We start from the raw sequence: 25,711 nt of genomic DNA, 5'->3' as shown, positions 1-25,711 counted from the left end.
ACAGATGCTTAAGTAAAATGGTGATTAAAAACGGTACATGTTAAGAAGTGCATGTCGTGAAAAACAGCAAAAACGCAATTACTACTAAAGCTCTAACTTTAGCAAGTTGCAAACAAGGCACATAGAGCAATAAGGAAAACCTGAATCAGTAGTTTTTTGCAGTAGAACATACACATTGTCAGAAATGTTTTGAGCGTTACTATGATTGAAGTTCAAATGTAAGAAGAATTTGTTTGAAGGCAGGAAGCAATGCTATTGTACTGATACTGTGTGGTAGTTCGTTTCATAGTTTTGTTGTGGCAAGTGAAAATGAAAAGAAACCACAATTCGTTTGAGTGGCTGGTGCTGCTAGACAGCTGAAGTCAATCGTGTTTGGTATGCAGCAGGAAGATTTATGAAGGTTACTGTAGAACAATGAACCATAGTCGAAGTCCACGATAATGAAATCCCATAACAACAAAATATTTTCGTATCCCCAGCGAATGCCCATAGGATTCAATGCCTTTCGTACCTCTCGGCAACGAAATGACCCTGTACTACAATCCTGTATACGATGAAGAAGCTTGTAGGTCACACTTAATCAGGCTTAATTTTCAGTGATTTAATGTGACACATGCTTATGTCTTTCACATGTGATGCACTATGTTTTGATTGTGAGTGCAAGCAGTGAGGGACGTGTCTCTTGTCTTCGTAGCATCGCCTGCAATGCGTGAGATGGAGTGCATAAGTTTCTGCGTTTGTGCTAACGTGTTTTGCTGTCTGCTGCCGCACATGTGATAGGCTCCTTGGGACTACAATGCATAAAACAAAAATAATAATTCTTGCGCATCCCCCACACCTTGTTGTTTCCAGATCCTGTGCCAGTTCTGGCCATTTGTAGGGGACTACGTCAAGGACCTCATTCTCGAGACCATTGAACCGAGCGTGCGCTCCTCCCTGCCCGCATACCTAAGCAGCTTCAAGTTCGAGAAGATTGATCTGGGCGACGTGGTGAGCTTGCCTTCTGTCCAAAGCTCGGACACTTTGACATTTTGAGCTTTGGAGATGCGCACTCGGCACCGTCAATTATTGTCGGGTACCTTATCCACGAGCCATCCCTTACGTAGGAGCCTTTCTCTATTGGGTGGCATTATGTGCCTGCCACGCATGAGTGATCAGCACGGTAATGAAATTAGAACCGTGGCGATGACAAAACATTGACCTAGTTAAATAAGAGCTTTTTTTGAGTACGGGTTCTGATTCTTACGTGTGCATATTCTCTTTATTACTGTGTACCCAACATATTCCTGCCAGATTTGCTTGCATTATTAACACAAACATGCACAATACATCATTCGTTGGGAAAATGGGCTTTCTTGTCAAAACTGCTGGTTTTTCATTTCAAGCTGAGTAGTGCAGATACTCCTTCTTATTGATCAACAGCAGCTTATCACTGTTCTTAAAAAAGAAGGTACACAATCTGGACATTCTATGGTACTAATTTTTGAGGCTGAAACTTATAGGATGACAAAAATAATTTAGAGGAACCTCGAATACCAACAAGCAACTATATCCAAAAAAGATAGGTGTAACGTTAAGAGGTAGGAAGGTGGTTTGCTTTGTAGACCAAACGTGTGTGGCTGATACAGCCGAACTTCTTTGTTACGAAGTTGCACCCAACATGAAAATGTCTTCACTATGTCTGATATTTATTATATATATATATATATATATATATATATATATATATATATATATATTCATTACATGCTAATATTGGTGAAACACATTTGAGACTTTTATTATACCTGATAATTTATTATAGTCATATTTGATATTTTGTCCTTAAGAGGAAGCTTTAGCTCGGGCCCAACTCCAACGCGGCCTATTCAAATACATGTAAAACGCAAAAACGTTTTTCTGAGATAACCCCTGGGCCAATTTTAACGAAATTTATTGCATTTGAGAGAGAAAGCTAAATTCTAGTGACTGTTGGAAGCGAAATTTCGATTTAGGGCTTGAATTTTCTTAAAACGATTTTCAAATATTTGACCGTTTGAAAAAAATAGAAGCACGAAGTTTACAAATTCACAGCTCCGCATCAAGAACTGATATCGCATTTCTGTAAAGGCATTCATTAGACCATTCAAAGCAGACAAATTTGATATGTCATTTTACATCTTACATGAATTTGTTATACGTTGGTTACAAGCGTTTTGCAAAAGTTGTATTTCCCTATTATTAAATTTTTTTATATTCGTGTGTAACATACCAATTTTGTCCGCTTTAGATGTAGTATTAGATGCAACTCACAGAATTGTATTATCATTTTTAGTTGTTGAGTTGCAGAGTTGCAAACTTGATAGTTTCGTTTTTTAAAAATTTTGGATTTTTGCCAATTTTTAATAAAAAATTGTCAACCTAACTCAAAATTTCGAAACCAACAGTCACTAGATTTTAAGTTTTTCTTTTAAATACAACAAACCTTGTCAAATTTGGTGCAGTGGTTGCCGAGAAAAACGAATTCTCCTTTTACATGTATTTAGATAGGAGCACTCGAGCTAAAGCTTCCTCTTAACCCCTTCATCCTGGTTGCGGCGGCCGCATTTTAATGTGGGCGAAAAGTGAGAACACTTATACATGTACTTAGATTTAGGCAGTCGCACCTGAACCACCTAACTAATCGGTGTGGTGGTTTAGCTGTGAGTGCTGTTTATATCTGTCTCCCCGAATGGACGTAATGGTTAACATTTGTCGGAAAATGACTTTTGCATGCACTTTGCGTCTGCAACAATGGCCTCGTGAGTTCGGGCAGCCGGGCACAAGCCCGATCGCTCCAGCACCATCGCTCCAACGGCATAAAACTTCCTGTCCCCACACCCAAGCTCAGGCAAAGTACATGCCATGTTCCTGCAGATAGCACATTTCCCAACCATGGGTGCCACAGTTCTCGCGCAAAGGGAACCCTGACCAAGCACCACATCTCGTGGAGAAGCTCCCCTCCCTCTATTTCCTCATGCCTGGCCTGTATGAACTCATACTCTAAAGAATTTTTTTTTGTTATCCCATTGGTGCAGGGACTTATAGATAGCACTATAGTAAGATAAGATACCATGACACACTGTTGGGCGGGGCACACTGGGAAACTTAATCTTGTGCGGCCTAGTTGCAATACTGGGACTGAAGACACAAAGATAAGAGTGTTGTGTGCGGGCTAGCTTGTCTCACACAATGCTCTTGACAGCGAGGCTGCAAGGGTGTGTAACATGTCCTCCAGCATTCTTGCGTAACAATTGCGGAATAATTTCACGGCTGCTCAATGCAATATGAAATACGCCCTTGGCCTTAAAGGGGACTCTAGGTAACAGTATTACGTTAAGCTGTGTTAGTTATGTAACTGTGCCTCTGAGATAGTGAACAGGTCACTAGAGGTAGCTCAGTTAGCCAGGAAAGATGCAAGAATGGTACATGGGTGGTGATGTCACTCTTGAGTCCTTGCACCAACCTGTCTTGATGTTATGGATTTTGACAGTGCGTACTTAACTGACCATCTTGTAAAGAAGAACTGTGTGGCGCTCCGAAGGAACCAATGACTCAGCCTAGCAAGTTCCAAGAACAACACCTTGTGGGCTAGTTTATTTGTCATTGATCGTTTGTCTGTTTTCTACTCCTTTTTTCTTGCACCAATATTTTGTGCTGTTTGAAGTTCAAAGACAAAAATTTCTGTAACTTCTCTTTCACCAAAATGCTCCAACTCTCAACAATATACTTTCGGATGCACGATGTCACATCGTGCATCCGGTGCAGACATTTCTGTAAAGAAATAAAAAATTTAATAATAAGAAGGAATCTTTTGCCTTCATTTTCTGCAGTAATAATCAATGCTTTTTTGTTCAGATGCATAAAAAGATAAGCATTTCGAAACAGTACTTGTTTAGATTGGTTTAGTATTGATCTTTAGCATCACCAAGGAACACAAAACCACCAGGGAACGGCAGCCATATCAGCTTTAGCAGTTGAAGTTAAGGTTTATGGTTTCTCTAATGATAACTGTCCAGCTACTGTCTTATCAATTTGTCATTGAGGCATTATGTGCTGTGTGATATTAGATTTTAGAAAATGTGTAATTCGTTAAATGAATTGTCTGTTTGGTTCTTGCGACATGTGAAATCATGCACATCTGCTATGCCTTGTGTGGTTCCTGTAAAAACAGTGTGTATTTTGCTGTGCTACTCTCTCCAAGTTCTTAACTTAATTGTATTTTCCTGCAGTCTGTTTTTTTTTTTTTGCTGCAACACAGCATTGCAAGCTTTCATTGCCCTGCGAAATCATTCTTGCTGCGTAAAATTCTGAGAACACCAATTTAGCAAAAAGTGACTATGTAGGCATAAATATTGGTTGTCAAATGCCAGGGAGGCTTCACTTTTTGCTTACTATGTTTCAGTCAGATATGTATGCTCGTAAGTAAGAGATGTGTGAATATATGAGCTTCAACTTCGAATGGAAATGTTGATGGTCAGTTAATCTGACTCGGTTATTGTACTCATGGTTTTTGTACTTGCCAAGAAATTGAGCAGATTTCTCGCTGACACAGTGCTAAAGATTTACTGAGGCTTGTGACGAATTTAATTCATTATGACTCTGGTTGACAGGTGACAAGCTGCCTTTTTGAAATTTAATGACTGATAACAGCCTTGTCTCCTAACTTTCTGTCATTATTATTACACATTAATGAACCCTAGATGGTCAAAATTAATTGAGAGTACCCCACTATGGCATGCCTCATAATAAAATTGTGGCTTTGGCATGTAAAACCCCAGTATATAGTTGTTTTAATTGTTGTAGCACATCCTTTGCTGTAAAAATATATATATATAATAAATAGGCATCTCTTGTTGTGCTTTACTATATATTGGAATTTTTTGTGCCTTATTCCCTTGTCTCTCAATTCAGAGTGAAATTTTCAGCAGCACATATTTTGTGGAACTTGTTTATTTATTTGTGTAGGGTATTGCTTTGCTGATTATTTAATTGCATAGCAAGTGAACCTAATTATCAGCTGTAGACCTGTATCAGCTTCAAATGTATCTGAAGTTGAAAGCATAAATTTTTTCCTACTGTTAGCGGTACATCTGCTAATAGTTTGCTTGATGTGTTTCTCACACCTCCCGCAAGATTATTTGATGCGTCTACTAGCTCAATTTCCATACCTTACTGTTTGACATTGTTTAATTAAATCTCAATCCCAGCTGAAATTACTCGCTTCATGCATGCACGATTTCTGGGTCGGCTTTTATGCGTTCTGTTAGCTCAGCCAAGGATAACCATCTTGTTTTGTTAGTTTCTATTTTTTGCTTCATGAATTTCACAACAGCTGGCCCCGGCACCCTCTATCCATTGTGCTGTGAGTGTGTAAGTAATGTTCCCCCAGCTGGCTCCTAGGGCTTGCTTTGTGATTGCATAGCACAAAAGAAATTGTTTATTCATACACCCTTAGACAGACGCCTTTTGACTGCGGCATCATGTGGTTGCATTAGAATAGCGCATCGGTGTTTTTCAGTACACGTATAAATGAGGGATGAAACTTGTTTACAAACTATGCATGCCTTGCTGGAGGTCACGGATTTGATTAGAAACCACGGTGGCTGGCTACAGTCTTAACAGGAGCAGAATGGAAAAAAGCTTGTGTGCTAATATATGAGGCGCATGTTTAAGAACCGCACGGAGTTTACGATAAATTAATCTGAAGCCCCATCCAGCAGCACCTTTCATAAACGATTCATTTTGGTTGTTAAGCTCCATATTTTTATTTAATTTTTACAAACTATCCATTCTCAAGTATGTCTGAAATATTGAGTGTGATTGAAATGTATATTCTGTTTGAAAATGAGGGTATTCAATGGGAAAACGTTTCTTTCTTTCTTTGAATATTTTGCTATGGCTGAATATATGCTTAAAATTCTATTGTAGTCTAATGTTCGATTTAAAGCAGCAGATTTTATATATATATACACTAATGGAGGCATTGTCTTGCTCAATAGCTGCTGAGCCAAATTAGGTGAGAATTATTACAATTAAAAGGAAAAGATGGCGTCTACCCGCTGTTGAGAGAACTTTTTTAATTAGGCTCATCAATTTCTTTGAAGAAAATTCCCCTACATAGGAAAATTTTGAAATAATATTAAACATAAGGTTTGCAACTAATATGGTGATAAGAAAATGGTATCACAACTATGTAAACTTCATTTCTTGCAATGTCTAAAGCTGACAAAATTGATATGTACATACTACTGTATACAGTTCTCTGAATAGTTTGTAGATAGCAGTATAAAAAAAGAAAAAGAAAAGCTTTCTAAATGCTGTAATGATGTTATGTAAGCTGTAAAAAAATGTTTTATTTCTTTACTTTAGACCATCTAACAGATGCAATTTACAAAATTGGGATATATGTGTTCATTGCATATTTTAAAGGATGTCAATTCTGTGCTACAATATTTTTTCTTCGGAATTAATTGAAAATGTCACTTCAAACAGTTGGTAGAACTTGGCTTCCTCTCTGAAATGCAGCAGACGTCACAAAAATCACTTCATCTGTTTGATGATAGCATTGTTGTGTTTCACATGTGTATAAATAGAAAAATTGGACTGGACCGTGAGTGAGAGATTCTACTTAAAGGGAGCCCAATGTGGAATAACAAGAGGGATTCATGTTGGAAAAAAGTTAGGTGGACAAAAACGCACACAAGAAGGCAGTAACGGAGAAAATAAACAGTGGTGTTTCTGTTGTCCGTTCTTTCTTGTGTCTGCGTCTGCACTCCTAACTGTTTTTCAGCATGAATCGCTAACAACTAGCTCAACTGTCTGTCATTCTAAACCTTAATAGGGAGCTGCTTATCTAGACCAACTCCAATTTTCCTATTCCAAGTACACGTGAATCACAGAAATGCTCTCATCCCGCAACCACTTGACCGATTTGAACAAATTTCACTGCTTTTTAGAGAGAATGCAGAATTCTATAGACTGTAGGAAGCATACATTTGAATTAAGGCCTCAAATATATTATGGAAATTGCTGTAATTGTAATTAAAAAGAAAAGTTAAGCATGAAGTTTACAAACCTGCAACTCTGCACCAAAAACAGATATTGCGGTTCTTTAAACTGCACCTGTCGAACAATCTGAAATTCACTAATTTTATATATGAGTTTAAGATTGCGTGAAATTTGTGGGGTTACACACTACGTGAGGCTAGGATTCAAGGCAAGCTTCAGATCTAGCCACACACAGTCGTTCCGTAGTACTCCCCAACCTTCAGTACGCGTAATTGCAGCTACGTCGGGTTCAGGCAAATAAGGCAACCAGTGGTGTCAATTCTAACAATGTTTATTGCTGCGAGCAATAAGTAACACTTGCAGAGGGAAAGTTTACCCTGTAATAGGTAGTAAGTAGGCTTACCTCGTTGCATGTGGTAGTTGGGCAACAAGGTCACTCACGGGTTGTGGCAGGTATCCGTTACGTCAGTGGTCCGGTTTGATGTTTGGGCGCCAGAGAGAGCGAGTCTCCCCTGGTGATGTTCTTTATACCTTTTCACCTCTGCGAGAGGAATGTCCTCCCCGCACATTTGATACCTTTCCCTGTCCCCTGAGTTAGGGAGGAAGGGTGGGCTTGCGTCGCGAGAGCGAGGGAGAACAGGGAGAGGGCATAGTGCGCCTTTCCCGTGTCTATGCCGGCTCTCGACGCGTCTGCAACGTGCAAACACGACGACGTGAGTGCACGGGAGGAAATGGGTGCGTGTGATCCCCACAAATTCTTAGTGTTTACAAGAGTTTTGCAGGAGCCCGACTCACAACTCAGTCGTATATTACAGCGTGGTGTACAAGACATCAATTTTGTCTGGTTTAGGTGTCTAACCAGGGGCAGTTTACAGAATGACAATGTCGTTTTTCATTGCAGAGTTAGAGTGGTAAACTTGAGAGTTTCGTTTTCTGCAGTTTCTGCAATGTTCAATGATTTCTATAAAAAAAAAAAGAATTGGCGGCGTAAATTAAAAATCTAATTCATACAGTCAGTATACTTTAGGTCTCGCTTAAATGCGACAGATTTAATCGAGTTCAGTGCAATGGATATCACAAATATCACTGCCCGTGTCGTTTTTGTGTTCTCTTGCACTGTCCCCATCTTTATTTGCGGTCAATGTGATATGCAGTAAACACCATCTAGGCCAAACTGAAGTTCTTCTGGTGCAATGGATGCCGAGAAAATAATTTTTTTCATTGCCATGTGTTTCAAATAGATAGCAGCTCCTGAGAAACAGCTTTCCTGTTAAGTTAAGCCTTATCCATAAATGACGCTTCTGTAGTTTTGATACAGCCACTTGGCAATGAAAGGAAACTTATGAAGCCAGAAAAGAAGTCAGTAGACAAGATGGGATGGCAACACTGCACTGAAATTCCTGCACCACCTCACCATGCTGTCACATGCAGATTTTGACAGTGTCTGTCCTGGCCACATTAATTATTTGTTGGTAAAGAAGGATTACATTGCATTATAAACGAGCCTATGACTCAACCTAGTAAGTTTCACGAATTCTCTCCTGGCCCAAATATCAGAAAATATTTTGAAATTTGTGACGTCAACACCGGTGCTGAGGTTTCAGTGCAAAATGTAAGAAAAAGAAAAGCTTGGCCTAATTTCGGCAGTAAAGGTCAGCCCCCTCCCTCCACTTCTATTTTCTTTTTTTTTTTGCCAAATGAATGGGCAGAGTTCAGAAAAGATGCTTTTATTATTTATTAATTATTTGTTCCATACTGAGGACTCCTGGTCAATGCAAACAAATATGAAATGTGATGCACAACAAAAAGGACAAGAGCAATGTAAGCAGAATAATTTTGTCTCACAGTCTGATCTCCTGCTTCAGTAAACCGGTTCCATTCACTTATCGTCCCTGGGAAAAAAAAACAAAAAACTTGAGCTGATTAGTGCATGCAAAATGTAGCATTTTGTAGTTTTGTTGGCAGTTTTGTGTGGGCATATACTAATTGAAGGTAATAAATATGGTGATGAATCTGGAGCCACTTCTTTATTGAAAAGTTGGGAGAGAAATTCTAGCCAAAAAAATTTGTTCATTCTTGTACTTCTAATGGTTGAGTCTTACCAGTTTAAGGTGGGCGAGCGTCACTCTTTGCATGTGACCCTTTATCGGTCCGCGCTGCACATCATAACCTTTGTGGACTCGCTATTATAAACACTAACATAGTGCGAATTGAAAGCAAAGAAAATATGAGTAATATTCACAGTAGCCATGTCACCTACATCCATTTGTTGTATTTGCCCACCACACAGTACTATTCGTTATAAAAGGAAACATCTAATTAGTGCTTGTAACTTGAACATCTCTTCAACTTCATAGAAAAGATGTGCTTCAGGTGGCATGTAGATGCCCTATGGTAAAAGACTATTCTTTAGGCCTTCATAGCAAAATTGAGCTGTTGTAAGTACTAGAATACCAGTTAGCTAACCGGATTGGATTGAATTATGGGGCTTTACTTGCCAAAACCACGATCTGATTATGAGGCATGCCGCAGTGGGGGGGGGGGCTTCTCTGGAAATTTGGACCACCTGGTGTAATTTAACCTGCACTTAAATCTAAGTACGTGGGTGTTTTCACATTTCGCCTCCATCGAAATGCGGCTGCCGTGGCCGGGATTCGATCCCGCGACCTCGTGCTTAGCAGCCCAACACCATAGACCAGTTAGGTGTTACCTCTGACGTTAGACTGCTCTGTAAATCACTGGTAAGGGCCTGCACAATTTTTTTCCCATGTCACTAACATCGTGCCTTCTTTGTGTCACGCAGCCCCCCAGGATTGGAGGAGTGAAAGTGTACAAGGAGAATGTGGCGAGAAATGAAGTCATCATGGACATGGAGCTGTTGTGAGTGCAGTATTGCTTTCTGCAATTTACAACTATGAACAAGAAGGTGTGCTGATCACGTTTGTTTCTTTGTTGCGCTTTGGTTCAGGTGTGATGTGTTGCAAAAGAGAAATCCACTGTTTTCTTGTTGGTTTTTATTCACACTGAGCTTGTTGGTTAGAATTCATTGGTTCCTTGTGAAGCTATGTAATTTCGCAGCCATGACGAAAACTGGGCAGACGGAGTAATTGAACATGTGACCAGTGCAGTCTGTACTAGAGACTGAAGTGGCCACGTAGGCAGAGTAGGATAAAATGTGTTCGCTCCGTGTGAAGGTTGTCCTTTGCATTCCTGGAAAGCCACCTGTCCAAAGCACTCGTATCACACTTGTCAAGTATTTCCAAAACACACGGCATTTCATTGCCCGTTGCTATTGGCACCCGCTGTCTTGTATCAATTTGCTGGCAAGCTGATATGTACCAGCAGGTCAAGTTAAACTGTATTAAACGGGTTAAAAATGAGAGAATTGCAACTTTTGCAAGGTGTGATATACCGAAGGACGTCTGATAGTGAATGTGTTGGAACTTTATAACAGGAATATCCGAAATAAAGAAGTATAAAAAATTGAGTGAAATTGCAGAAACAAAATTTAAGCACTGATGAACAAATATCAATATCAAAATAATTAAAAATGAAAGATTGGTACAAGAAAAATTGCAATTAACAGGAAAGAATAAGGGGCATAAGCAAATGCAGTAAGAGCTTGTTAATGTGGATTTCTTGGGACCAGAAAAAAAATGTCCGAATTACCTGAACATTAAATTCTTGAATGATCAATAAACAAACGCTCAGTATACATTGACGCAATCATGGAGGGCGATGATACAGTTTTGAAGGCATATGGCCATGGTGTGGTGGGTACCTACAGAGCGTTCCTGTTGTTCCGGTGGTTATGGTGATGGTGACCATACCATTTGTAACTCTGCAATTTGATCAGCCAGGCCAAAGATGCCAAAAAGAATTACTAGAAACAACTAAATATGGTAACGCTCATTAAATCTGGAAAGAAAATGAAAATAAAATATAGGAACAAAAAAGAAAAGAAAAGAAAAAGGCCAGTAACATTCACTTCTTGCAGGCACAGCCCATACTGCCATCAGTAACTGTGGCGCACAGCACAGTCTTACCACCAGTCCTTCAGGCGACAACAACAAGTTGTTGTTGTCGCCAACAACACAACAGGACACAACAACAACAAGTTGTTGTTGTGTCCTCAACAAGTCCTGACTCGCCCTCACTCTGTCTGAAGCCCAGAGCAGTAGCCAAAGATGACGTATGGGCTTGCGGGCAGATATTGGGGCATTCAAGGATCACGTGTTCTGTGGTCTCTTCTGCTGCCCACAGAGGGCGCATACTTCACGATTCTTCATTTTTTCATGACCTGAAACAAATAGTCACTATTCCAACTCACACCACTGCAACTGTGCAATCGATTCTTGACCTTGTTTTTCTGAAAAAATTTTCCTGAAGAATACTCAGTTATTACTTCCGATGGTATCTCCGACCACAAGATTGTTCAAGTTACTCTAAAAATCAGTAGCACAAAAACACCTCCCTTGGTAGCAACTTTTCATGACTTTTCTGCTGCAGATGATAAATCTGTCCTAGATGCCATGCATCTCTAACTTTTTGATTTTGAGCATGGTGGCGATGTTTCTCATCTTTGGAACGAGTTCAAGAAATTAGTGTCATCATGCATTGACAGGTTTGTTCCTTTGCATAGAAAGATTACAAAGCGTCGGAACCCATGGATTAGTCAGGACATAATCCATCTAAAGCGGTGTATTAAACGAAAAAGGAAGGGTAAAACTACGTCAGCATTAACAACACTTCAAGAACAGCTGGTTACTAAATTGAAGCTTGCGCATAGTAAATTTTATTGCCAAACTCTTACAGCTTTCTTGAAGGAATCTCCTGAGAAATTCTGGCGCTACTTGCCAGGTTCCCAACCGTGCCTGAATTATCTAAAGATTAATGGTAACATGTGTACAAACCTTAGTTTTGTTGTAAATGAATTTAACACTACTTTTCACCAAGCGTTTACAAGACCAAATGTTCAATATTTACGAACGCAATACTCTTACGCACCGCCCGTTGCAAACTCAATGCCTGACCTAGTTCTTGGTCGTGAAGGAATACTTTCTCTTCTTTTAAATATACAAATTTCAAATATACAAATATTCATACGGAATGCATGAATACAAAAGCAAACAGGAACGAAGCTTGTAGAGTTGTTTCAGAGTTGACTGTTGACTATCCATGATTTTGATGCACTAGGTAGGACTGTAAGAAAAAAACTTAATGACGAAGAAGCACAGAGGAACACAGTGAGAGGTTCAGCTTCAAGTTCTACAGTTCTGGTTAAACACGTATGTTATACTGTAACTGGTCGTCAGCAATTTGCCACTGTGTTTTGATACAAGCTAAGCACTTGTGTCGGTTGACGAGATGGCAGTCAGAACTTATTCATGTATGGTTGAACCCACCTATATCAATGTTCAAGTGCAAGGAAAATCCCATTGTTTGTATAACCGATAATTGTTATAACCGGTTCGGAGGAAAAAAGCAGATGGGACAAACATTCAGACATTTTAACTACACAAATATGTACAGTAAACCCCATTATCTCGAAACTGTAAAAACCGTAAAAACATTTTGAGATAAGGGCAGAGTCAAGATGAGCGAAATCACAAAAATAGAATCCTGCTGGCCACACATAGACCACATGGAACCTTTCCAAAATCCTGTCAGTAATATTCTCAGTCACTTCCACGTGCTTTGGCACCAGATGCATTGGTGTCTACGTGTGACGGCTTTACTGACTGTGCCAAGACAGCATGCTTTGCACAGAGTTTAGGCGTTTGATCCTAATGTAATATTTGCATCCAGTCACCCGAGCATAACCGCTTACAGACATCCAAAAAGCTGACGCTGCTGTTTTCTGCGTTAAAATGAATTCTGGATAATTTCACTTCCAAACCAAGACTCAACTGCAGAATAGGGTAATGGTCACGTCTTTAGCAAAAGTCCAAGAATGATGCGGCATTTACGTGTCGTGCGAGCATGAAGCCACTGTCCTTACCAGGCCGTGACCTTGCTTAAACACTGTGGGCTCACACGCTGGCTTCTTTTGCTGGCATGTGGGCTGTTCGCACCTGCTCAAAAGTACCAATCATCTTGCTCAAGGTCAAGATTATTGCGCTGTATAATTGGGAGCACAGTTAAGTGGACACTCCAGGCGGATTTCCTCTGTCGGTGTCGCCCTGAGGTTCCGTATAACGTTCAGGCGCAATAACCTCGCAGTCGCACGGTGCCGTGTGCTGTAAATGCGAGGGCAAGCATGCGAGGCTGAGCAGAGGATTGTGGCTTGACCTCTCGCGCGCAGGGAAGGCAGGTGGGTAGGGTGCGTGCCAACTTATCATGATTGCGAGGGGTGGCGGGAACGGGGCCAGAGTAGCACGTGTCTCCACTTCCACTGTGGCCGCGGCTGTGCATGGGGTGGCCGTGCGCGTCCCATCTTGGAGGTGACCTGTGGTGGATTTAAAGGCTAGCTGACAGGGTTGTGTGTGCTGTCTTCTTGTGTGCCTAATTCGCACGGAAGCGAGAGGCAGCCACGAAGAGAAGTTTGCTCACTGCTGTTACCGCTGTTTATCGTGCCAGCATTCTGACAGCGAGTGTTCGTGGTCATCAAGTGAAATGTGTTCGGATTTGCTTGTGCACACGTGACTCCATGCTTGTTAATTTAGTTAGTAAGTGAATGTTCACAGCAGTTTATAAATCTAATAAAGCTACTAACCTTACTGTGTATAGCTGTCTAACAATTTGCTGTTGCAATCAATGCTTCGCCTTTTGAGTGAAACTCTAACTTCTTTTCTTTCAATGCACACGCCCAGTAGCTAGATTCAGTTGTTATAACCAATAATGCGGCGTAGGAGAATTGCAGTAAGCGGTTTAATGTACCATAGAACACAACCAAAAGTTGACAGTGCATCATCTGCTCATTGTTATATCCAACATATTGTTAGAACTGGTATTGTTATAAGTGGTGTTCAACTGTATAAAAGATGAATGTAGCAGTTGTGTGACCCCTCATTTTTCTTTTTCTTTTACAGCTATTCTGGTGACTGCAAGTTTACAATCAAAGTGAAAGGCTTCAAGGCTGGCATTCGAGATCTTCAGGTAAAATACGCACACCGCATCATCACGTGGCTGAATGGCTGCGGTTGGGTCGCTCACTCTGTGTGGTCATGAATGCATTTCCTTCTACGTGTGATGTTGCGACTAAGGGAAAGAGAAACTAGGCAGGAAAAACAAATGCGTGTGTGAGGTATGGTAATATCACGTTAACAATGATTTTTTTAAACAAAGGGGACAGCAATAGCTTCACTGCATTTGTATCATGCTTGAGAGCAACGAAAAGAAAATGCTGTCGTTGTGCTCTTATGCTTCGCTTGAGCATAGGCATCGTAGACACACAGGCAGCAGATGGTGGACAGTAAAAGTAGATGTCGTATAAACTCGCAGATGATCATGAGGCAGCCCGAGAAGTAATGCAGAAGCAGCGCATTGCAGTTGCTTGAGTGGGAAGCACGAGGACTTGGCTTGATCCGCTGGCTGGAGCGTCGACTTGTCTTCTCATTCCTGTCTTCCAGATACACGGCAATGTACGGGTGGTGATGCGGCCCCTCACCAAGCAGATTCCCCTGGTCGGCGGCGTGACTGTGTTTTTCCTCAGACCTCCCGTGAGTAGATGTGGACATCTAGCAATTTGTGTCGATGGCGTCCGCGCACTGTGTCGCTAAATGTCACCAATGGCTTCTCTGGCCCATTCGGCTTCTGGTTGTGCATATTGTTGTCTGGTTGTGCCGATGCGATTGGGAACTTTCTGGAGGTTCTGACCCAATCTGCCCACATTTTTTTTTTATCACTGCACTTCGAAATTGTGCTGTCGCTTTCCCAGCTGGCTTCTTTGTCCACCCATGTTGCCACAGTGCTGTGTTCGGGTTTTGTGTCAATCACGGAGCCACGTGTTTCGATCAGCAGCTGCTTTCCTACAATCGCAGCCGTTGCTTGCAGACAGAAAGTTGTATGCAATAGTGGCTAGCAGTCTTTTTTCCTTTTCTTATTTTTTATGCTTCATATATTTTTCGTTCACCCAATACATGATGACTTTGTTGAATTGGAACTGTTGTGCAGCGTTACTTTACTTAATTATGTTATAAATTATGTCAAGTTCGACAGAGCTTAGGTTGAAAAAAAAAAAAGGAATTGATGTTTGTTATTTTGAAATCCACCTTGTAGCCCCTTAATTTGTGGCATTGCCCAATATTTGCAATAACTGCAGTGTATTATTCCTTAGCAAAATTGTTGTAAAAGGTATTTGGTCTTCGATGGGGCAAGTGATATTGGATAATTAAAATAATAAAAGGTAATTCAAGGTTTATTATGGAAAATAAATTGAAATTTGATATCTTTACGTCCACCTTGTGAGCCCCATGGCTTGCACTGTCATATAGCCTTTGCAATAACTGGTAAACTGTAAAATAATGTAAGTAGTAAAATTGTGAAGTTAACGAAAAGAGTGTTTGATATGTCAAGGTTTACTATGAAAGAAAAAATAAAAAGAAGAAGCAGTATTAAGTGATGCTTCTGGCTCTAAACTCAATTACTGTGATAGCAGCAGCCTCTTACAGAAAACACCACCTCTTCTTAAGAACAACTTCTTGGCATTGAACGCAATGTCATCTTCACATTTACCACAGTATTGGTTTTTTTACCCGCCGTGGTTGCTCAGTGGCTGTGGTGTTAGGCTACTGAGCACGAGGTCGCGGGATCGAATCCCGGCCACGGCGGCCGCATTTCGATGGGGGCGAAATGCGAAAACACCCGTGTACCTAGATTTAGGTGCACGTTAAAGAACCCCAGGTGGTCGAAATTTCCGGAGTCCTCCACTACGGCGTGCCTCATAATCAGAAAGTGGTTTTGGCACGTAAAACCCCATAATTTATTTTTTTAACAGTATTGGTTTAGCAAAGGTACTTGGGCAAGCTTGGGTATGTTCATACTTGTCAGACACAGAATTAACGAATGCAAGGTATGAGGAAATTAAGGTAGGTTCACACACGAGTGTTGACTTTCAACTAGGATAAAAGGGACAATATGGCAGCCCTTGTAGCATTGAAGGCAAAGGGGACTAATGCATCAGCATGCTGTTTACTGCCCTTAGTTGGAAAGAGTTGCAGTTCCTAAAAGAGAGTATTTTTGTCATTAAATTGGGTCACCCCTGGAATAAAATTTTCTATTTTCATGTTTTACTTTTTGTTTGTTGTTTTTGATGCACCTGTTTTCTTTTTTTTTTTCTGCAGGACATAGCTCATGTTATGCTTCTTCCCTTTTGTAGCCGGCTTGTTCCGCCATGTACACGTGGCTTTTTATCTCTGTCAACTCTCCAGTTGTTTATGTAGTTATTTATGTTAGAAAACGTTAATCGTGCAAGCGCAGACACAAGAAAAGACAAATGGACAACACAGTAGCTTTTATCTACCGTTTCCCTCTTTTTGTGTCCTTGTCTGCACACTCAACTTCTAACACTAACCCTAAAAAATGAGCTCAGCTTTCTGTCATTCTAAGCTTCATTTTATGTATTCGTATTCTTCACGAACAAACTTCTAGTTGAGAGTTGACACTTGTATGTGAACCTAGCCGAATTTCTCTGTCCTCATCTTGGTTAGCGTTGTTTTTGTCAAGCATGACATTACTGCTTGTCGTGGCTTCTGAAATATACGTGCAGATGCCATGACTCCGAGAATCTGTGTGAGCAGGAAAAAGTGGGAACAGAGGGGCTCGATTTTCCATCAGACGCAACCGCGCGAAGGCAACAGATGGTGATGCCGGGGGAAGCAAAAGGGGGAATTATATGGGATCTTTAACGCAAGGCCTTGCACAAATTGTCATGCTCAGTTGCTGCACTGTAGTGCAGTTATAGTGTAGCCATCTTCCCGACTGAACCTTGCTGCAGGGATGTTGGCTTGATCCCCCAGGGAGGTGGTGGGCATTGTGCTGTTTTTTTCCTGCTATATGACAAAGGCGATGCTTAGAGAGCAGGTGGCCTGACAGGGACAGCGGTGCGATGACGGTGTAATGGAGAGGATGGGCACAGCAGACCCAGTTCTCAGATCATTTCATTTTACCGGTGCTGCACTGAAATACTAACTGCTCAGCTTAAATTTGTTGCGTAAAGGTCTACTGGGAGCCCCTTTTCTCAATTTATGTGCATTTATTTGTCTTGTCATTTTATTTATTTATTTATTTCAATACTGGCAGTGTCACGTGGGGCATTACATAGAGGAAAGGATATCAAAGCAAATAGCAGAGGTCATGTGGTAGAAAGGCTAATTCAATGCAGTTTATTTTCAGGAATACCTCCTTGAATGAATTGTGGGTAAAAGGTGGAATCAGCCACTTGACATGACCCATAATCCCCCCCGCTTAGCAGTAGGTGATGACACAAGAAACATTACATTGATTATGTGATGACATAATAGGAACATCGATTAGATAAAACAAAAAAAAATGAACAACGCAATACAGCATTCATTTTAGCACTAACAAAAGTGGAAATAATGTTTTAATGTACATGTACATGGCACTGTAACCACATGCAGCACTACAATTTATGCAATACTGATTAAATTTTGTAAAACATGATTACGCAAGAGCAAACATACCATGAAGCACCGTTAAAGTTCAAGAAAAAAAATTACTGTATGTTTATGAAATAACTATTTAGGAAATAACTGGTCAATGTTGCCGGCAATGGAGGCAGGTTCCAGCTGGAAGCTGTCCTTGGCACTGAGGAGTTTGAATGAAGATTTGTACGACAGCTTCTGATGGGGACCTCAAATTTGAAGCGATCCACATTGAGATGTAATAAGGTCCTGAAAACAGTACTTTTTGAGGTGATAATTGATGTGGTAAATTTTGCAAAAAGCATCAAGTCATGCAATCTTTTGTGTTACCTCAAGTCGGAAAAAACAAGAAAAAGGGGTTTAACCGAGGGGCCCGATTTTTATTAGTCATATCATAGGAAACCAACAAATACTGTGACACCAAGGACAACATAGGGGAAATTAATAACAGGGGTACTGTCCCCTAAGTTGTCCTTGGTGTCAGTGTTTGTTGGCTTCTTATGATATTACTCAAGTCAGTGACTAATTTAAAAGGATGAAACAAGTCGCGCAGTTTTGGATGGCTTCAAGTGGCGATATAGAAAGGCAGAGTGAGGGTCCCAAGTACATGAAACATATGTGAGTTTGCATTTGTAACGTTTTGCAACCCTTGCACGTGGTTTGCAGTCATTTATCAATGAGCTCAGATATGGGCTGAGAAAACATTATATTTTTCCTTGATTTCTCTCTCCGTGCAGGCCATTGATTTCACCCTGACCAACCTGGGACAAGTATTGGAAGTTCCAGGGCTAAAGTGAGTCTGTCAGCTTGGCTGTGACTGCTTCACTAATGGCTTGTTCAACCATCATCAGATTGTGTGGAAAATGCCAACTAAGCTTTTATTCCAGCCACAAGTAGGCTCCGTTGAGGCGCACTGTGTACAATTGCATCAGCCAAGGGAACTCCTAAAAATGTGAAGCTCTAATGGAAATGATGGTGTTTAGATTGCGCATCATACATCTGGAGGCGATTACGATTAGACCTTCACTCCAGATTTGATTATTATGCGCAAAATTTAATTTTTATGCACCAAATTTGATTATTATTCACCAAATTTGTTAGCATTAAGAGTTGCTGCGATACCAGTACGTCATTATGTAGCCACTTCTCTTTCATTGTTTTAGGTGGCAATGACTTGCACTAGGCAAATTTTCGTACTGGTGAGGCAGTCTTCCAAGTAGTGTGCATCAAATAGTCAATGTGGTTCCTGAACTTCAAGTATACTTGGGAGTGCAGGTATCAAGTCCATATGTGGCGAGGAAACAAAGCTCACTAAGAAGTGCAAGATTCCAATTCTGTTTTTTTAGCTGAACTTATCTAATGACGCCGAAGATGCAAGAGACGTGTCAAAAGTAAGTTTTCAACATGCAGAATTAGTTGCCACCTGAAAGGGGGACAGCTTAGAATTCGAACTTGTTTTGTTGAACATCGAATGATTGAGCATAATACGTGGTTAAATGATTTGAACGGCACCGAAAGAGCGAGATAAACTTTTTTCTACCAATGGCTTGCTGCTGAACGTTGCATGTTCAGCACCAAGAAGAACAATAAAAAAGAAGACATGCACTGTGCTAATCGTCATAATGGTTATATCCTAACCGACAGATATCGCGACCATTTCTAAGAAAACTGATTTATTCTGGGTAAACTCTTGCTCGCCAACTCAAGAGGCTTGACACTAAGAAATGTCTCTCATGCTTCGGTTCTACGAACACTGCAGCCTATTCTTTCAGTCATGTTCTGTTGTCTGTCGGTCATCTTCTGTTTCTTGCACATGAGCCAGCAGTCTGTCAGCACATGGTGTGGCGATGCGGGTGGTCCAGCCTTGTTTTGCGGTGCCGTGCTTGACCCTTGTTTGTAGTGTGGTGGCTTTCTGGGGCACGGGAAGCAACGAGCATCTGTTGATTACGTTGGACTACTTGCAGCAATAGTTGATGCCCAGTGCAAGATGATGGCGATTCCCAGTGATCTCCAATTACTCCTGTTGTGATGCAGCCTATAAGCAGTCTTGCAACTGCCCCATTGTGGCTGCTCGAGCAATTTTTAAATGAGTTGTTGAATGTGGCCATGAAGATGCTGCAAAGCAACACTTTTTGTCGATTCGCAGCATTGTAATTCAGACGGCACATGCACTTTCCTTGTGTACCACAGTGACCTGTTGAAGAAGGCCGTCTCCGACCAAGTGGCGGCCATGATGGTGCTGCCAAACAAGTATTCAGTCAAGCTTCAGGAGCACGTCTCAACCCAGACACTGCGGTACTCGCTGCCCTGCGTAAGCTTCTCAAGTGGTTTTGAATTTTGCTCCCACACACACACAGGCGTTGCTTAGGTACCTGTATTTCTAATGCCTATGTATTGCTGCAGAGCTATGTAACGTTGCAATTTGTGCTGTAATCATGATTTCACGAAAATTGAGCACTCGTTAGGTTACTAGCGGTAGTGTGCACCCTCCAAGGTGTCTCAGTGGCTGTGGGGATTTGCCAATCAGCACAAGGTCTTGGGTTTGGCTCTTGACAAGAGGCCACATTCCCGCAGGCAAAAATGCGTATTCGTACATGTTTAGCAGCTTGCTAAAAAACTCGAGATATTCAAAATCCAGCCAGCGCCCAGATGTTGCTTGGAAATGTTAACTTCAATCAATCAATCAATCAATCAATCAATCAATCAATCAATCAATCAATCAATCAATCAATCAATCAATCAATCAATCAATCAATCAATCAATCAATCAATCAAATTGAATAGGCCTGACATACCTTCTCTGTCCATGTCTGATATTTCTCTGCAGAGTAATTTTCAGTCCACTTTTTGCATGCATGGTATGCAAATGCATACCATGTCTGTGCTTTTTTTTTTTTTTTCACATGACAGAATGTGCCCATTGCTTTGCTTCCAGGGTGTCCTTCGGATTGAAGTCGTGGCAGCAAAGGACTTAGTCAAGGCAGACATCGGTATGCTAGGCCTGGGAAAATCGGACCCTTACGCCATCATCACTGGTGAGCAGATGAGTCTGCACTTCTGCATTTCTCCCAAATACTGTGAAATTACTAGTATACGCGGGTTGCTTAATAGCCTTCAAATATCTTATTGCACCACATTCAAAGGTCAAGGTGCAAGCATTATTTAATTTGCGTGGTTTTCTGATGCTGGATCTCCCAGACGTATTCATGCTGCATACTGCCATTTGTGGCTTAAAATCATGCACTGGATACCTTTGCAGATAATAGATTCGCACTGTACCCTGCACCATTTTCTAAACATTTCCTAAGAAAGATGTGAAATGCATTTGGTGCTAAGAAAAAAAGAAAAGCATCGCCTCACGAATCTATTGAACCTGCTGCATGCGAACATAATTATTTGCAGTTACCGACTCTCCAATTAGGAGATTTCTACATTCTTGATTCTGCCCAGGGCACTGCTTAAGGGAAAGCTTTAGCTCAGGCCACACTCCGATGTTGCCTGTTCAAATACATGTAAAAAAACAAATTTTTTTTATGAGATAACCACTGGGCCAATTTTATAAAATGTGTTGTATCTGAGAGAAAAACTTATATTATAGTGACTGTTGGAAGCAAAATTTCGATTTAAGGACTCAATTTTTTAAAAGTAACTTTCACATGAAAAAATATACAAGCAGGAAGGTTACAAATTCATAGCCCTGCACCAAGAACAAACAGTGTTACAGAGTTGTAAGCTTCATTGTTCTGTTTTCTGAAAATTTGCAATTTCTAACTATACTATCTATAAAAAAATTAGCAGCCTAAATCGAAAATTCGCTACCAACAGTCACTAGGTTTTAACTTTTTTCTTTTAAATGCAACGAACCTTATCAAATTTGGTGCAGCGGATGCCAAGAAAAATGATTTCTCCTTTCCGATGTATTTAGATAGGAGCCCCCAAGCTAGAGCTTCCTCAGGTCGGCACCTGTAAAGAAAGCTGGCCATGAGGTTACGGGTTTGTACACGCATAAATCTAATATAGCAATATATAGAGATAGCAAAGAAACTTGAGAAGGACCGTGTGATGTGTGATAGAAATAAAAATTGTGGGTGTAATATTAAGAGATTGCAAGAGGGCAGTTTGTAGTGAAGAGCAAACAGATGTAGCTCTGGCTGATATTATGCGGTAGAAGAGGAGATACCCATCTTATGTTATGCATAGAGCAGATAACTATTGGCCTATTGTGGAGTGATGAAATGGTTGTTAAAGGAAGAGAAAGACAGTTGAGGACAGCAGAGGATTAGATGGTGCAATGAAATTAGTAAATTTCACCCAGGTCACTGGGTCAAACATTTGCTTGGCAGTGAATGAGGATGATACAAGTGATGAAAAATAGTCGAGGAAAGAAATGGCAGGTACTTCATCAAGCTGAAAGAAAACATGCTAGGCATTATTGAACGCTACTGTGAGCCACCTTTTGTGTGTACAGCAACATTGTATGGCTCGGTTGTTCATGAGAGCATTGCTTGGGGACTAGGCAGGCTTGTCTGCCATGCTCAAGAAGGTGTTACCGAGCCCGCTGCAAAGCTGGTGCACTTGTTGTGAGCCCTGTTTTGTTCCAGTTGGTGCCCACGAGTTCCGGACACAGGTCATCCCCAACACCGTGAACCCCAAGTGGAACTACTACTGCGAGGCAAGTTGCCCACACAGCAGGCTGGGCTTGTCTCGGTTCAGCTGTGTGCCAGCACCAGCGTGAAGGGCGTTGGCCTCTGATTGGTCTGAAATGATTTACCGCTTTCAGGTTGTCATCTACCAAATTCCTGGTGCCACCTTGGACATTGAGGTGATGGATGAGGACCAGAGTAGCAAAGACGACTTCCTGGGCAGGTGTGTGAGTAATAGGGCGTACGTCTTTTAACTATGCCCTTTAGGGTGTAGGTTTGCTATGAAACCTTCTTCAGTATTTGAAATTTTGACTTGCTGTGGAACAACCCCATTGTACACGCTGCACCTTTAAAGGGCCCCACACCAGGCCCCATAGCAAATTTTGGTCGTACGCTGGAAGTTATGTGCCCTCTGGGGAACAATATATTGTAAGAATGTTTCAAACTGTTTCATTAAAGGAGCATCGACAGAAAAATTTTGACTTGAAATAACTGACAGATTACTTTGTTGCGAGCTCATAGATGTCCCCTATAAAGTATCAATATCAAATGCAGCTTAGTTTTAATTTAGTTTTGAAGTTCGTGTGAGTGGCAAATCAGAAAGTGTAGCATCTGTTGATGTAGTCGCCAGCATAGATCCTATTTGTGAAAAGTGTTGTGTTACGAGTTTCTGTGATTGATTTTGGCGATGTGCAGTGGAATTGGCATGTCTCACTGTTTGGAAGACGCTTCAGCACTGTTGGCATTGAGTGACTTGCACTGACCGCACACGAAGCGTACATGCAAATTTCTCACCGTTTATGAATTAACAGGTTACTGCTGTCATGCCCAGCAGTAGCAAAGCTGGTGGCGACATCTCGTGATGATTTGCTCAACTGCAATGCATTCAAATTCCCTTTTTTTTTACTTTGTTTTTTGTTGTAGCGTGAGGGTTATTGTTGAAGAGAATTATCATAAAAGTATGGCACCTTAACGATTCTGTTGCTACCAACGCCAGCAGTCTGGTAGAATAATGCAAGTTGCAGTAGTATTAGTTTTGTGTGCTCTCTGGTTAGATACTGCGTCACCAGATGTCGCTACCAGTATTGTTTCTGCTGTACACCTCTCCACTTACCCAGCAAACCATAAATGGCAAGAAGTTTGCAGACGCGCTAAAATGTGGTTAAAGCTCTCTAATGCCGGGATCATTCAGCATAGTGAACTTTCGTGCAACGAAGCATTATAGGATGGTGTAGCAATGCACAGGTTTCCCACCAAACTAACAGACGAAACAGGAACACAGATGGCATGGTAGACGGTGTGCTAGCATACGTCACAGGTCTGTGCGCTCATGTGATCATCGCTGTTTTCAAGCCTGTCTCTTACGTCAAAGGGCATCACATGCTCTTCAAAATCGAAACTGCGACTGCTCGTGAGAGATGAGCATATATGACTAAAGAGTCGTCACACATTGGAGCAAATTAGTTTCTTTAGCCTGATTACTGGTTGAATAGCTACTGATTGAGCGAGTAAAACACAGCCCCAAAAGTTTGGTGTCAGTACTCCTTTAATAGCAGAAATAGAGATATTTGAAGTGTCAAAGTTTGGCCTTTCATAAAGGATAATAATAAATGCAGGTGTTACCAAACTAATGAGCGCTGCTCCCTTTCTGTGGGCAAGTGGTCAAGATGTATCATAATATAATAATAATGGTATTGTATGAACATGGTACTACAGTGTGCATCGTTTTCACTTAACACTCTCGAAAACCGGCAAATATGAATATATAATACAGTCAGGACCTGAAGGCATTGAGTGAACGAAAGATTTTTGCTTTCTTAGTAGCCGCATTTACGTGAATACAGAAATGGCACATTATACTGCATCTACCACACGCCACATGCATGTAAATGGCGGTAACGTGCTAGGGAGATAATTAATGCAGCACTGTTGTAGCTCTGCGTTGCAAACGATAGCTGTCACGTTGAGGGGATGTTTACCCAACTTACGTTTGAAGGGTGGCTGATTTGTCTAGTTGGTATTCCATAAATTTTGATGCAAGAGCGTATGTAGTATCTGGAATCAGTAAAACAGGATGACAACAGACAAGGACAATAGGCCCGACAGGACACCTCAGCTCACTCTCCCCCCTCCCCATAATTGACACAGAAACGCTCCCAATGCATAATGTATGTCAGAAAAGGCTTGTAAGATAAGAAAAAGCATAACACCTCCTGGGTGCACTGCATTTGATTTGAAATTTCAGCTGTTCTTGCAGGTGTGCAGTGGTGTAATAGTTTGTAAGCACAATCGTTAGCGTGCATTGTATGCACTGCACTTGTCTGTTTAGAATGGGTAAACCTGGTGAGGGGCCCTTTAACATCTGTGAGTTATTGCTTTGCTGAAGCGCTGGGTGATTTTGCAACTCTCAGGCAGGCATTGCAAGTGTCAATTTAATTTTTATATTTCTTTAAACTTACCTTCTCAAACACAGGAAAATGCGCATGCGTTTTGTAATGCCAATTATATTTGAGTGATACCGTGAGCACTTAGTGAACCTTTCAGTATAAAGTATTGTCAAGTATTGATGAAAACTCAAACTTTTTGTTGAAATTTTTATTCATTCTAATGCAATTGACAAAATCATGGGAAGGTGTTCTGTTTCAATTCAATTTTCGATAATTGGGTAATAAATTCCTTCTGTTCCAGGGTGTCTGTTGCTGTTAGTGATATTGAAAGCCAGGGCCAAGGAGACATGGTAAGTGCCTAATGATCACTTTTTTTTGCATGTGTGTGCACCTTGTGATGTTACACAACACATTGTTCAATTGTAACAAAAAACAGTAGACTACTAACATGTAAAGAAACTAGTATGGCAAGAATTTTGGCCAATTAAAGTGTTCACTCACCTTGTAAAGCACTGAGTGCTCCAGATAAACCACTGAAAATGGAAGGACAGACCAGACAACAGTGACAGACTGCAAAATACCAACTGTTTACTGTCATTGAAAATGTTGCTTTCTATGTGCTGCATTCGAAACAAGATGTGTTCTTGGATTTATCAGTGGTTTGTTGGGAAACTAAAGCTTTCTTTTTTTTTTTTTCACGTATAAAACTTATGTGGTAGCTCATTTGCCATGCATAACAGACTGGTCGGAAGTAACAGTTCATTGGATGGTTAGGCACCAAGGTCCAGACGATTAGGAGGGTAGTACTTTGGTCAAAGCATACAAGCGTTTTGTAAAATTTTCTGTGCAGCATTTGTTGAGGTAAATCACGAGCAGGTGCACAGGTTACGAAGCTTTAGAGCCGTTTCTGGCGTGCTGCTTTATGATGGAAATGTCAATTGTCTAGAGCAGACATTTCTGGCTACAGCGAAGACTGCTTAAAACATAAACCGCTGGTGCTACAAATATTCTGCAATCATGAATTTCCCTACGTCAAAAGACACAT

At 41.0% G+C, this 25,711-nt stretch overlaps 1 protein-coding gene across 1 annotated transcript in view; it reads left to right on the top strand.

Annotated features, from left to right (window-relative positions):
• Nucleotides 1-25,711, top strand: part of Esyt2 (extended synaptotagmin-like protein 2) — an 82,443-nt gene that overhangs the window by 7,042 nt on the left and 49,690 nt on the right. Inside the window, exons 3-12 of the mRNA XM_075693670.1 lie at nucleotides 853-990; nucleotides 9,833-9,909; nucleotides 14,061-14,127; nucleotides 14,601-14,690; nucleotides 18,374-18,429; nucleotides 19,827-19,947; nucleotides 20,572-20,671; nucleotides 22,238-22,308; nucleotides 22,417-22,502; nucleotides 24,968-25,016. Coding sequence (XP_075549785.1) covers nucleotides 853-990; nucleotides 9,833-9,909; nucleotides 14,061-14,127; nucleotides 14,601-14,690; nucleotides 18,374-18,429; nucleotides 19,827-19,947; nucleotides 20,572-20,671; nucleotides 22,238-22,308; nucleotides 22,417-22,502; nucleotides 24,968-25,016 — 855 coding nt within the window. The remainder of the gene's footprint in view (nucleotides 1-852; nucleotides 991-9,832; nucleotides 9,910-14,060; nucleotides 14,128-14,600; nucleotides 14,691-18,373; nucleotides 18,430-19,826; nucleotides 19,948-20,571; nucleotides 20,672-22,237; nucleotides 22,309-22,416; nucleotides 22,503-24,967; nucleotides 25,017-25,711) is intronic.

Source organism: Dermacentor variabilis, chromosome 5 (assembly GCF_050947875.1).
Source record: "Dermacentor variabilis isolate Ectoservices chromosome 5, ASM5094787v1, whole genome shotgun sequence".
In the NCBI taxonomy this organism is placed as follows: domain Eukaryota; kingdom Metazoa; phylum Arthropoda; class Arachnida; order Ixodida; family Ixodidae; genus Dermacentor; species Dermacentor variabilis.
The sequence above is the reverse complement of the archived record's forward strand: the minus strand, read 5'-3'. Positions and strand labels throughout refer to the sequence as shown.